This window comes from Python bivittatus, unplaced genomic scaffold (genome assembly GCF_059951505.1).
Source record: "Python bivittatus isolate LINGU-HERP-01145 unplaced genomic scaffold, Pbiv_v1 ctg000480_np1212, whole genome shotgun sequence".
Lineage (NCBI taxonomy): Eukaryota > Metazoa > Chordata > Lepidosauria > Squamata > Pythonidae > Python > Python bivittatus.
In genome coordinates, this window is record NW_028277075.1 from 23860339 (window position 1) to 23874775 (window position 14437).

General features: G+C 39.3%; 1 protein-coding gene across 1 annotated transcript; it reads right to left on the minus strand.

The window, feature by feature from the left end:
- Window positions 1-13094: 13094 nt before the first annotated feature.
- LOC103054862 (prolactin-releasing peptide receptor-like) lies at window positions 13095-14222 on the minus strand. Its single transcript, XM_007444091.2, has one exon. It carries the CDS (start codon window positions 14220-14222, stop codon window positions 13095-13097), a length of 1128 nt encoding a protein of 375 aa, XP_007444153.1.
- Between the last annotated feature and the right edge of the window lie 215 nt (window positions 14223-14437).

Genomic DNA, 14437 nt, shown 5'->3' on the forward strand with positions numbered 1-14437 from the left:
TACCGCCCTTTGTCATTCTCCTCAGACTGGCTGAGTTCTGAGAGGCAAAGGCTTAGCTCACAGGTCCGTAAGTCTGCTTTGACTTTCTTTAGGATTTAGCATATGAGTGAGAGATGCCTCTTTATCTTGACGTCAAACAATGAATCCTAGGAAAGCAATTTTCTCTTCTCCACATGAAAACATGCCTTTAAATTCTTTCAAGAGAAGAACAAGGTGCTAGCAGCTAAATGCAGGTTGTTGAGTGCATTATTTTCAGATGTATCATCAGCTGCTGATTCTACTTTTAGCTGCCAAAATAAGGCCTGTATTGATTCATTCTGTCAGGGATGAGCCACCTGGGCAAGCATGCAATCAAGGCCAGCTCGTGACTTTTTTTTTTTATCCCATCTTGTGAATGGCCTTGATAAGCCCTATGAGAATGAATACATAGGAAAGCAAAATATTCTCTTCCACAATTTCTTACAACTTAGAAATCTTTTCTGGTGATTGAGCAGAAGAAGGCTATCTTAAAACTGCAAGAGAGGAGGAAAAGAAAATGACAACATAAAATTACCTCCCCTAAACAGCAAGTAATGATTAGAGTGTACAATTCGTCCTGAATAATACTAAATTATACATAGTATTATAGGGTTGGTTCTATTATTATAGGAAGGAGAGAGAGTTTTTAAAAAACTCCCCCAAATGGGTTGAAAATTCCCTTCCTTCAGTGATACCATCCCTTCAGTCACCTAAATCATCATTTAAAAAGCCCACTCTGAAAAGATTATTTGATTGGGGTTCTGGTGACGTCATCCTGTAAGTGCCTAAGAAAATTTAATCTATGGTAGCCTTTGACAATATGGATCCTTTTGTTGTGATGTACAATTTATATTAGAAAGGTAAACAACTTGTTCTTGTAGATATTTTAGCAATAATCAGGGGTGTTTATCTAGCCAGTTCTATCTGGCTCATGAAAACTAGTTGATGTTGATTTTTTTTCTAACACAGGACATCTCTTTGTTTACCTTAAGTGAAATATGGCAGACAGGACGGGACTTTCAAAAAGGTGAAGGGGCACCATCCTGACAACATGCCTGATGATGCCAGCCCAGAAGCCCATGTCCCCCCAGTAAAGTGGAGCGCCAAACAGGAGGAAGGATCATCTCCAAACACTACAAAAAGACATGTCTCAACACATTGGTCCCCTCCGTCCCACTTCCTACTTTCCAGCTTGCCCCACCCCTTACTTGTTTAAGAATTAGTTGTTGTTGAATTCAAATAACATTCCTTGGAACAATATGGAAATGGTTAACCCTTGCCTTCTTTTGGGATGCTTTTATAACTTCCCAAACTAGTCTAAAATCCTGGAATTTCCTGGTAGTTCCTCTTCCAAATAGCACCAAGATTTGACCTAGCTAAGTTTTTTTCAAGATCAGCCAAGATTGACTATGGGTGTCATCTGTTGTGAGTGGCTGTGGCACAGGTTTTTGCTGACAATTGCCATTGATGCTCCCATATCTGTAGAAGTTTTCTTGGAGTCTTCATAGCTTCATCCCTCAGAACGAAACTTCCATATCAGGCCTTTTTCTTCTCCCTTGGAACTAACTCATAATCCAGCCCCCAGTGAGAGCAGGAGTCAGCAGGTGCAACAAGCAGAGCTGCTGGCCAAGCACGGGGCTCCAGATTACTTTAGTGCCATTTCTATGTCATTAAAACAAAAAATAATAAAGCCCACAGTGACACAGTCTGTGATTTCAGCTCTTAGCTGAAATGAAAGCAATGTTCTTCGCCAGGATTATTTCTTTTTAGACATTGTCAATGTGCAGTGGCAATTTGTTCTGTCCTAAAATAAGAAGAAGAAGAAGAAGAAGAAGCACTTGCAGAAACAGAGGGTTATCTTTGGCCCAGAACAAAGCAATTTAATGAAAGGAAATGCTGTTAAGCAACAGACATGCCTTGTTCATGCTGCCTGACTAGTTCTGACTTGGTCCTTAATGGCACATTCCTCTGGGTACATATCAATTTCTGCTGCATCTAAGGGTTTCTGGTGGATTTGACAATAAATTCATCTGCTTGAACTTGGATCTGCCAGTCATGTAGAAAGTGTTGTTGCTGCTAGTAATGGTGGAGTTTTAACACTAGCTGGGAATTATGGGAACTGATATAGCTCTGGAGAGTACCAGTTGTGCTCTGGGGTTGCATCATGCATTGCCTGTACTCTCAGCCCCTATCTATAGCACATAGCCTGAGGATGCTGACTATGACACTGGCTGCCAAACATCTCCGTCATGCGCTTGTAGAAGAAAACGCAGCCTGATGATAGCCTTCAGCAGGGAGATCAAAACATTAATTTTATACTGAGAAATGACCAGCTTCAGTTTGGCTGTTGAGACGTAGCTTTTAATTATTCGAAATCATGTTATTGTATGCAGGCTATAATTTTCATACGCAAATGCGCACACACCAACCGAAAGTTTTCATCTGAATGCAACTCCAGCATTGAATGAAGTCATGTTGGCACTCATTAAAATTGCCAACTGCTATCAGCCATTCTTTGCAGTTACCTTGCATTTCCCGTAGCTGAAATTCAGTTTGGTGCTTCCCAAACAGGCATCCTTCAGCTATGATTTAATAAATAAATAAATGATGAATTATGACTCCCATCACCCCCTGATAACAGGCCCTGATGATGGGCCCTGAAGTTTGACATAAACCCATCAGACTAGGGAATGCCAGTGTAATATATTATTTATGTCTGCTCCTACGTATACTGATGCCTCCAGTGTTTGGAAAAGAACAGAAATAGTGCAATTGTTAAAATGCACATGCTGTTAATAACTGTACTTATTACAGGTCATGGAGAAAATCGATCTATGTGGTTGCTAAGAGTCAACAAGACTTGACAGCATGTAATCAGTCAATCAATCAATCAATTATAGGGCCCAGGGATAATTTGTTCTGATATAAATGTATAACTTGGGCCCTCTTCCATACACATCTGCCACAATTATTTCATCCTATGTATTTGATCTCATCAGTGATGAAAGCAAATGTATCTGTTTTAATCACAAAATTAATAAACTTGTAAATAAAACTGATACTGGGTGTTGATATTTATTTGTTTGTTTGTTTGTTTGTTTGTTTATTAAATTTGTACGCTGCCTGTCTCCCCAGAGGGTGACTCTGGATGGCTCACAGTTGGAGTAAAACCCGAAAACAATTTAAAAAATAAATAACCACATTCATTAGTTTAAAAAAGACTACATAAAAAAAGAACCTATACCTAAAAAAGACTAAAAACATTCAAGATGATGGGGCAGGGGGTAGAATATTTGCTTTGCAGCATGCCAGCTGCCCTTTTCTTAAAATTTAACTTTTAAAAAACTTAAATCAGGTAAGTCAGGAAGCCTGATGGATGCCAAAAGTAATGCCCCTGTGCACCACATTGTGTCAAATTCTAGTTGTGCTCAATCTTAATAACTATATCAATGTTATGCAAATACTGCTGAAAGCCAGAACCCATTCTATTTTTTTTTTTAATTAATTGGTGTTGACCTCCACTTCCCTTCCTGGTGGCTCTAATCCTGGGTCCTAGCAGTCAGATTGTTAGTGACCTGGCTTTCAAGTTGTTGCTGGTAAACAACAGGTCTGTCTGCAATAAGACCACCTTTACTGTGGATGAATTGGTACATCTGGTATGTATTCATGAAACCTGGTTTGGCGGGGAAGGGACATAGCCCTTTCAGAAACCTGCTCCCCTAGGTGTTGGCTCCTGCAGGAACCTTGACACCAAAGCTGGGGAGAGGTGGTAGTTTTGATCCTTACTTCTGACCAGGGTCTTTGCTCTGGACATAACAGTGTCCAAATACCTGCATGTGGCTTGAGGCCATAGATACAAGCCAGATATCCTTCTGATGTACTGGCTGCCCTGCTGCCCAGTTAGTTCCCTTCCTGAGCTCCTGGATCTGGTTTCTGAGCTGGTGCTGGAGTCGTCTTCTCTTTTGGTGCTCGGATGGGAAAACCTCTGGCATTCATGGGGCCCTTGAAGAATATAGGCTTGTCCCAGATGATCTCTGGCCCAATACATGCAGGTAGTCATATGCTCAACCTCATATTTGCTTCCAAGCAATTGCATTGTGATCAGAATATGAAGATATTGGACCTAATATTTTGCCATAGTCAGAAAACTACCTAGTCCAGTTAAGATTGATTGTCACCTGGGACCTCTGGAAGACTGTTGAACCAATTAAAATGGTCCACCTCAAGTTCCTGATAGATCCAGAGGATTTCCAGAGGCACTTCCATTGATTACCTACTCACCCACTGGCAATAAGAGGCTATTTTGACAGGATTGCTCCCAGGCCGCCTCTCTCAGTTTTCTAATCTGAGGACACACCTTGGTTTACAAAGGAGTTCCAAGAGATGAATCAGCAGAAGTGAGACCAAAGCACCAGTCCAAAGGCAATTCTAACCAAACACATATTAGACCCTACTCTGAAACAATAAGGAATGTGAAGAGTTTTTACTTTTTCTTTCTTATTTTCTTGGGACACTGCTGGACAGTGGCTTTGTTTAGGGTAGTAAATTCCCTCTGAGGGAGGGACGAGCCAGTAAATCTCCCACCTGGTTACAGACTCTTTTGCACAACACTTTGCCAATAAGGTCACTCAGATTCACTGAGATGATATGTGACGAGTTGGCTATCATCTTGCTGGGTTGTCTGTGACTCCCTTTGAACTGTTGTTTCCACTGAAGTAGAGAAGTAGTGCTCTCCAGCATGACCACCATCTGTAGGCACAATCCATGCCCCTCCTGACTCCTTTGCAGAGCCAGGAGATGGGTAGTGAGCTGTATCCAGGAGTTTGTCAATGCCTTGCTCAGATTTAGGTACCAAAAAAGTCTTCTCCTGGAGGTGAACTTGTTTCCATCAGTTTCACCCTTCCAGAACTTAGTTAAAGCCAAGTTATATGGGGAGCAAAGCTTTGGGTGTTGACTGTGATGTCACCAGTCTTCTGTTTTATGTGTGATTTTAATTAATTAACTTTTCTTTTAGTGTAGACATTTCATTTGTGCTTTATTATTGCTGCAAACCACCAAGAGTCACGAGATGCAGTGGTATTAATTGGTTAATGAATTGCTTGCAGGAATACTTGGGTGGCAATAGTTGAACAGTGATTTGATGGAAAATGTTCACCAACTGGTTTAGACTTACTCCTGTATTGCCTGGGAATGAGGGGAAGCCTGACTCCGGTGAAGCAGGCCTGATTTGGGAAAGCTCCTCTGTGCAAATGTTACAGCTTGTTCTAGCTGTCACAACTATACAAATCTCAGAAGCCAAAGATGAGTTGCATATTTATATAGGTGGCAGAAAGTAGCTGTCTGAACTTCTTTATAGTTTCATCTGAGAAGTAAGAAGACCTGTACTCAATACTGTTTTGGAATATCTGATTAGTGAATATGATAGATAAGGACTTTGATGGTGCCACAAGTCCAATGTAATAGTCTCCTCATCAAAATCCATTTGATTTCTCTTCATACTTAAGAATGAGATTTTATTTCAATGAGCCTTTAATAGAAACAAAGTGTAAAACAAGGAGGGGGGAGAGAGAAAGAGAGAGAAACTAAGAGAGAAACATTTTCATAGGATGAAGTTTATTTGAGGCTGACACCTTTTCTTACTGATATTCTCACTGTATTTTAAGACCATGGCAAAGAAATGCAGGAATTTCCATATTACTTTTAAGATTAATTTCATTGTTTACAGTCCTGGAAACTTCAAACAGTCAAAGTGATGATGCCCTTTATTATCAATCCACTTTTGATGAGGAACAAAATGCAAACCTTTTGCTCTCACAGTTCTCTTGTTCTTTGTTGATGTGATAGGAGACAAAGATCATTAGCCATTAGCTTTACAGAAGCGGCCGTCAATGTACATTGTTCATTCAAACAATGAATTAACCTACTTATTATATAGAAGCATTTATTATTAGAAGCAAACTTTATTATTATGTAGAAGCACAAAAAGATATACCCATCCTTAGTAAGGCTGGCACACTGAAATGGATGAGCCATTACAAATGTACCTTCCAAATTGCCAAGTATTTAAACACAAATATCTTAGGGTGGTATTTACTAGAGCAAAATTTGAGCAGTTGGACACAATGGTTAGACATGGAAGATTTAACCAAGTCCCTTATAATGAATGTACTTGTATTTGTGGAGCTCCAAAGATAGAAGACATAACACATATGTTATTTGAATGTCAGTTGTGTAAGAAAGAGAGATCAGTACCTTCAACCACACATTAGATGAACAACCTATTGGGATTCTTACATTAACACAACCTATTTCATGTGCGGTCAGAATTCAAAAATCATGTATAATACAGCCCTTTATTTGAACAAAACAGTGAAGCTGAGATCTGCATATGTGGATCTGATCAGGGTAAACTGTAGGGGTGATAGAGAAATATGATTTGCATCTTTTTTTCTTTCTTTTTTAATTTGCTTCTCTTATTATATTTTCAATATATGCTCTTATTAATGTTTTCTATTTTCTATTCTGTATTCTGATATGGCCTAATGGCTAATCAATAACAATAAACTGTTAACTGTTATTTATTAAGTGACCCTTGCAGGGTGTCATGTACTGTGTCAGCTGTGAATGAACAGATAGGAGTCCATGTGATTCATTGTGCTCATCATGTTGAAAGGTGCTGAAGGGGGTGAGGTGTGGTAGAATTGGTATCTTTGTCACTTGGCACCCAGAATATACTTTATTCCAAGCAGTTCAATTAATCCAGTATTGGCCCCGTCATACACAGTGAGAAAATGGATGCACCGGAAAAAAAAAGAAATAGAAACATCCACCCTGAAGACACAACTAGTTAGTTCTCCCCTTCCCCTCCAGTAATTGCTCTGGGTTGGTGTGGGGAGTGATTTTTATTGAAATCATGGTTGGGAAGGGAAGGCTTAATCTTTTCTTACCTTGCACTGCACTGTTCCTGACCATTTCCCACCATATGATGAGCAGTTTTGTTAGCCCCTCAGCAGCTTCTCAGCAGGTAACTTTGGAGCTATTGGTAGCCATTACAGAAAGAGAAAGCCTTGGTCCTCCAATGCTCTGCAATATTCCTCTGGGAGGGTGACAGCTCAAGGTTTACAGGTTTACCATTGTCAGCATTAGGCCTCAGGAGCCAACAGTGTTCTTTAGACTGTATGATCTTGTCTTACTTGTAGAGCAGAGTTTTTCAACCCTAGCAACTTTAAGATATGTGGACTTCAACTCTCAGAATTCCCCAGCCAGCTATGCTGCCTGGGGAATTCTGGGAGTTGATGTCCACATATCTTAAAGTTGCCAGGGTTGAGAAACACTGTTGTAGAGGAATGAGTATTCCTCCCTAGACTCTATGTTGCATTGCACAAAAATTCTTTGTCAGGGGAGGAGGAGACCTTTTGGGGAAGATCTCAAACAAGGAAAGGAATTCTGTTTTGCTCTATGTCCTGATCACATAAGTGCCACCTTCTAAACCTAAATCAGAACAATGAACTTCAGAATTCATGTTGGAGAGAACTAAGGATTTAACTCAGTGATTAAATGTGTGTTTTGTATGCAGAAGATCTTAGGTCTAATCCCAGTACCTCTGGGGAGGGAAGAAAAACCTTGCAATTGAAAAACCCTGGAATCCCACTACTGTCAGTTCTCCAGGACTGACAGTGGACCAATAGTTTGACTAGGGATAGCGACCATTTCCAGATGGCAGAAATGGAAGACACCCCTCCCTATTGATCCGCCACTCTCTGTCAGAGCCACTTCAGACTGTGTTTTTTTGCTCCCCTTTTGAAGTACATTTTCCCGTGTTATGGTCACCCTAAAGCTACTCTCTATTTGGAACAGAACATTTCAGTTTGTTGCAGACTAATCTCAGCAGATCATTGGCTTTTTTGTAAAGGAAGGAATACCTCTTCAGCTGAGGCAGTGCTTACCATGCTCTCTAATACATTTTATAAGTACTTTTTCTAAAAAAAATATGGGTGCTATAATAGCACAATAGCTATAATTATTTTTTTGTAAAGAGAAAGTTGCTGATATGATTTTGTTTTTATTTGTATTACTTTTAATTACTTTTTTTCTTTCCCTGAGCTTCCTTTTTCCCTGTGCTTTTTTTTTTTTTTTTTTAAACCCTACTGTTGCACTTTCACAATTTCTTCAAGGAGAAGGAGTTTACCCTTAGGTCCCAAACAGCCCAAATATCCCAGGACTTTCTTAAGCCAGCTTATATTCAAGCCATTATAAGCCTGAAACAGGAGCAGCTTAAATTATAAGTGCAGTTATTTAGTATTAGTATTAGGCCATGTGTTCTTGTTCTTGGCTTACAGATGGATGAAATCTGATAGATCTGGGCTGGATCTATAACAAAAAAAGAAGTGTTTGATTCCCAAACAATGACTGATTCTTAGGAGCCTGAGATGCAGATTCAGGTAGTCCTCACTTAATGACTGCCCTGTTTAGCGACCACCCAAAGTTACAATGGCACTGGAAAAGTAACCTTATGACTAGTCCTCACACTTACAACTGTTGCAGCATCCCCGCAGTCACATGATAGAGATTCAAGTGCTTCGCAATCAGTGGGTGTTTATGACCATCACAGGGTCCACACAGTCACATGATCATCATTTGCTCTCTTCACAGTCAGCTTCTGACAAGCAGAGTCAATAGAGAAGCCAGCAGTAAAATCATAAGTTGCAGTCATGTGATGTCTCGCTTAACAATCGCATTGCTTAGCAATGGAGTTGCCAGTCCCAACTGTGGTTGTTAAGCGAGAACTACCTGTACTTCTAAAAGGGCAGCTAAAGTTAGATGAGCAATCCCTATCTTTCCCACTGCTTTCCTTGTGATTAGGAAACCAGAAATAACTGTGGTTTGTAGAAGTAAAATAGCATTCTAGTTGGAAAGAATCAGCCCAGATCAATGGTAAGCAATCAGCTGCCTCCTAATTTGCAGAATGATCTTCCAAGAAAGATTTACTTGTCAAAATCAAAGCATAGTATATGTGTGATGGAATGGAATTATGAAGGCCACACTCAGGGAGGCAAGCATCCTCTTTCGTCTCCAGAAGGGCGAGGAAGAGATGAGGCTGGCGCCTCCCTGAGGAATTCACTCTGTTTTCACAGCTACTGTGGGAACAGAGTTTCAGTCTGGGAAGATTCTTGATAGAGGTTGTAGCTAATAAACATTGCTGGACTGAATCTGCATGGTCTCCTGGAGTTCCTTGGGCTAGGCCTGACATCAATCTTCCCAGACTGAAACTCTGTTCCCACAGTAGCTGTGAAAACAGAGTGAATTCCTCAGGGAGGTGCCAGCCTCATCCTCTTATCTCTTCCTCACCCTTCTGGAGACGAAAGAGGATGCTTGCCTCCCTGAGTGTGGCCTTCATAATTCCATTCATCACAATATGGGAGCATACTTATTGCCATCAATTTGCTTAGAGATATTCCCACACAACATTGTGGTCTTTCACTTACCACATGCAGTTTTCGGACTAATTAATACTACTATTTTTCATACTAACTTTGCTAAGTGCAAAATCTGATCATGCATATCATAGGCAATTTGCATTTAAATATATAGAAATTAGTTTTCCTAGTTGGCTGTTGTAAAAGGGTACAGACCTTTTAATCAAATTAATAGCCATGTTCTTTTATAATATGCTGATAGTTTATTTAATAAACTACTTAGGGTCACATTAAATTTCTAATGAGGTTTCCAGACCAGCAAATAAGCATTAGTATTCATTATCTTCCTATTAAGTCCTTTACTAATAATATTTAACCATGCGAAAGTTATGTTGTGCAGCTATCGAGTTACATTAAAATCTCTGCTACTTGCCCATGAAAATGCTATGTGTAAAATCTGTACTAACCGTTTGTGTTTCCTGTGAAATGAATCCATTATCTATTTTCACTTTTTAAAAACAAATCTAGGCCTTGATCTTTGGAAATCCATGGAAAATATTTCAAAATTGCAGAATTATAATACTAAGGCCATTCTCCTTCACCTTCTCCTTCTCCTTCTTCTCCTTCTCCTCCTCTTTTTCAGTCATGGCTCATTTAGTCATGATTCATTGAGAAAGTTACTAGTGGCTGAATTCACACAAGGTATTTGCAAACAATCATAGCTTGGAGCACACTTTGTCCTTAACCCAAACCAAACATATTACATTTTGGCTTCACTTAATGTGTGAACTCAGCATTATCTTTTTTCAGGGTGTGTCATTTTAAAAGAGGGCTTCCTGGTACATAGTTTAGCTGGATTGGCACATCATACAGCCAAAATATGGTTTGTTTGCTGTGGCTTAGTATTTTGCATGAATCCAGCCATTGTAGCTTGTAAAACAAATAATTAGGGCTACCATATCTGAACTGCATAAATCCAGATGGCCACTAGATGATTTTACACCATTCTACAGAGTTTTGTATTCTCTATATAGTAGCTCTCTCTCTATATGTAGTAGTAGGAACAAAGTCCTAGCCATAAGCATCTCGAAAAATAGCTAACTCTGTAATAGGTATTCTCTATGATGAATTGCATTTTTCAGTGGAACTTATTCTGCAAGGGCTAGCAAAAGGGAAGATACATCTCCATTCAAGGTGAAAAATAATTTGTACTGTAGAAATTTCTACTTAAAAATATCTACTATGCCTATTCACACACACATTCAGACAACATCATAACTGAAATTAAAAGATGTTTTCTTTTTATGAATTATGCAATGTTGCCCAGTTCAGAATTATTGAATAGTGTTGGTGTCATCACTTTTTATATTAATTGCAAACATCTTCTGTAAAACTGGTTTTAGTAAATGCTTGACCACAACTGATTGATACAGCTTGTTGTAATAGAGTCTTTACTTATCCAGACAGTAATTAGATCACAAAAAGCTCTTCCAAATTTGCAACCAGAATACTGTAAGTAAGGACTTCTGAAATGACTAACATTTTCTTGGGATAGCTGAAAATTTTTCATCTTAGTCTCCTCAATTAAAAAAATAGGAGAGTTATTGCTTAAACCCTATCCCCTTGAAGTAGTTTTTATCATACAGTTCCACCAATTCTGCCTAAGTCAGACCCTCCCTTGAGTTCTGAGTCCAGTTCTGGGCACCAGAACAAACTAGAATGGGTACAAGTAAGAGCAATGAGGATGATCAGGGAACTGGCCAGTAAGTGATATTATAAGTGATTGAGGGAGCTAGATATGTTTAGAAAAAAAACAACTGAAGAGGAATATTATCACACTTTTCAGACTGGACAGAGATTAAGGCATCTGTTGTGAATGCCTGAATCTGAAGTTCTGTAGATGGTTGGACTCAATGACCTAAACTTGAGAAACATTCAATTTTCTACATTTATGAAGTAGATTTCATATTCTATAAAATATGCTGAATTATAACTTCCATCCATACCCTCCCATCCTCATTTTGTAACATTCATTTGCTTTCTATACTGAACTGTTGACCATAGGATAACTATATTTTTATTATTTTTTTATTTAGCAGACTTATCCCCGCCCATCTCCCTCCAATGGGGGACTCTGGGCAGTTTACAACAAATTAAAACACATAAATACATAATTAAAATTTATTTAAAAAACTATAACCTTTTATGTATCAGTAATTATTAATGATCCATGAGGAAACCTGTCATCTTATTCAAGGGTTGCTTTACTCAGGAGCCTTTACTGAAGGACTTTGAAACATTTAGAATAAATTCACTTTTTAAACTGGTGTGTGTGTGTGTGTGTGTAGGATCAGATTGTTCATTGCTCTGCTGATTGCTTTTGAATAGATCTGAAAGGGTGCTAACGAAAATGACTCTTGTTTTCCTAACTTTATATGATTGTGTCTTATGTATTTCTTATTTAAAGCCAAATATTGCCATTAGCTACTATTACCTTTGTTTTGGTGTTTTTGTATATATCCAATACTGTGTACAGATATTTAAAAAGGATTTTCTACCACCGGTGCTGTAAGGACTGTGGGAATTCTATAAGATACCTTCAGGGGAACCTATCCAGTTTATCTATTATTTTAATTCTCTCCTCTCATCCCACCCCACCCTCTTGATTCCTCTTGATGTTTTTTCTCTCTTTCTTCTCACCAGCCTCATGCTTACTGTTCTTTCTCTCCCCACTCTTTGCCAGGAGATACCACAGGCAGTTTTGTTTCTCTTTTCTTTTTTTAAGAGTTTAGGTATACTGTAAAGCAAATCTACAGTGCCATGTTTTATTTTTCCAGATGGCCCTTAAAGGAAAAAGAATCAAGACAATATAATGGGGGTGAAGAATACCTGTAGCTCTATTTAGGTGGGGGGGCTCTAGGTTTAAGGACCCTGAACTTTGCCTGGTGATGTTGCCCTGATGATACCACTGTTTCCAAGCAATTATGAATGAAACAAAAACATTTCAAGTGAGGACGCACAAGGGAATCTGATAGGTATAAGCATTTAACCTTATTCAACACTTGTTTTACACATGTTTGTGTACATACTTTTTCTGATGTATCTCAGAACACCAAAGTGATCACTTTCATTTTGAATGACAGCACAGGAGCACAATGTGAGTGGAACTTTAATTTTAATCATTCCTATTTGTATCACTTATTCATAAAAACAGTTTTGATTTATGAATTACTGTATAATCATTGCCATCAAATATCAAAATATTCTGTGTGAAAGTGCAACCACATCTAACTTTCAACTTTGGTGGACTAAGGCACCAGGAAAAAACAGAAGTTATGGTTGATCTTAGCCAAAGGACCACGAAAGAATAAAGAACAAAGTAGCTGAATACAAACCAATTCTAACCCGACACTTAGGTTTGGTGTTCAAAATATATACTGCTCCACTACATAAATCAACATGCATGCAATATATCAAAATATTCATTTTGAATGAAGATAGAAGATAGAACTGATCATTTCTCAGTTGACTTCTTCAGGGAAAAAAAGTAGGAAAAAACCTCTGTTGTCCATCCTTTATCATGCCTTTTGTCATGGATTGTAGGATGAGCTGGGATGAGCTGGGGTCCAGTTTTGGGATGGGAATGAGAAGACAGCCATGTTACAAGCTTCTTTGTATTGGCCCAAAGAAATGGTGTTTGGGTTCTGTTTGCAGTGCAATTTTTTCTGAGACCCCCGCAGGGTTATTGTCTGCCAAAGTAGAGCAGGTATTTAGCCGTGAGGTCTTGCAGGATATGAGGCTTGACTTCTTCCTGTGATAAAAATAGTTCCTAATATGGAGTCTGAATTTCTCATGGAGGGAAGCATAAATGAAAGGATTAAAACAGGCTGAACTCATGGCAGTCACATGGCATGAAACTTGGATGACATTCACATATCGCTTGTCTAGGATAGCAAACTCTTCATCAATATCTCTAATTAAATTAACCACCTGGAGAGGGAGCCAGCAAAGAGCAAAACACAGAACTGAAACCACCAGGATCTGAAAGGTCTTTTCTTTTTTTTTAGTCCGCTTTTCTTGGTTGTGGCATATGGCTCCTGGGATGTTTCTCTTCTGGAGATGGTAAGAAATGGCACAGTAAGAGACCGACACAGCAGAAAGTGGGAGCATGTAAGACAGGAGGAGCATCAGGCAGGAATACAGCTGTCTCTCTGTCTTATGGTGCAGCCAGATTTCTTCGCAGATGATCATGTCATGGCCAATGGTGTTGAGATCCAGGTAATGGGTATGTAAGTAGGTCGGTAGAGAGATCACAAGAGACAGGAGCCAAATAGCAGCCACAATATAGGCACAGGACTTGCATCTCACCCTTTGGCGAATGGGATACACAATCACAATATATCGATCAACGGCAATGGCTGTGAGTGACAGGACAGACACAAATACGGTAGCCCCTTGCATAAGGGTGACAAAGTAGCACATGAACACTCCAAAAAGCCACCCACGACTTTCAAAGGCATACATGGCTGTCAGAGGAACGCAGAAAATGCACATAATCAGATCAGCAGCTGCCAAGTTCCCAATAAGGAAGTTAGTGGTGCTGTGCAGCTTTTTGGTGAAGCTGATGAGAAAGAGGAGGAGAAGATTCCCAGTGCAGGCAACTATCACCAACAGGGCATATAAAGGAATGAAAAGGGGCTTCAGCTCAAAGAGGAGATCCAGGCCAGTGAATAAGGGATCTGAGCTATTAGAAGAGGAGTCATTCAATGGCTGGGAATGGGTCGCCATGTCAGAATTTGATCATGAGGATGCTGGCAAAATCTTTTAAGTTAAAAAGAAAAGGGGAAATTCGTTAGAAAGAAAAAAATTAGTTGCCTGGGAGAGGTTGGCATTGTTCATCCATGTGAAAATGCCTGGTTCAATATGTTATTATCACCAGGACATGGGGAGATTAAAGGTGTAGAGGGGAAACGGCTCCTTTGCACCTGGAGTTGTGTCCAAAA

Excerpts from the sequence above, each read along its gene's own strand:
- LOC103054862 (XM_007444091.2), bottom strand. The coding sequence starts at position 14,222 with ATGGCGACCCATTCCCAGCCATTGAATGACTCCTCTTCTAATAGCTCA.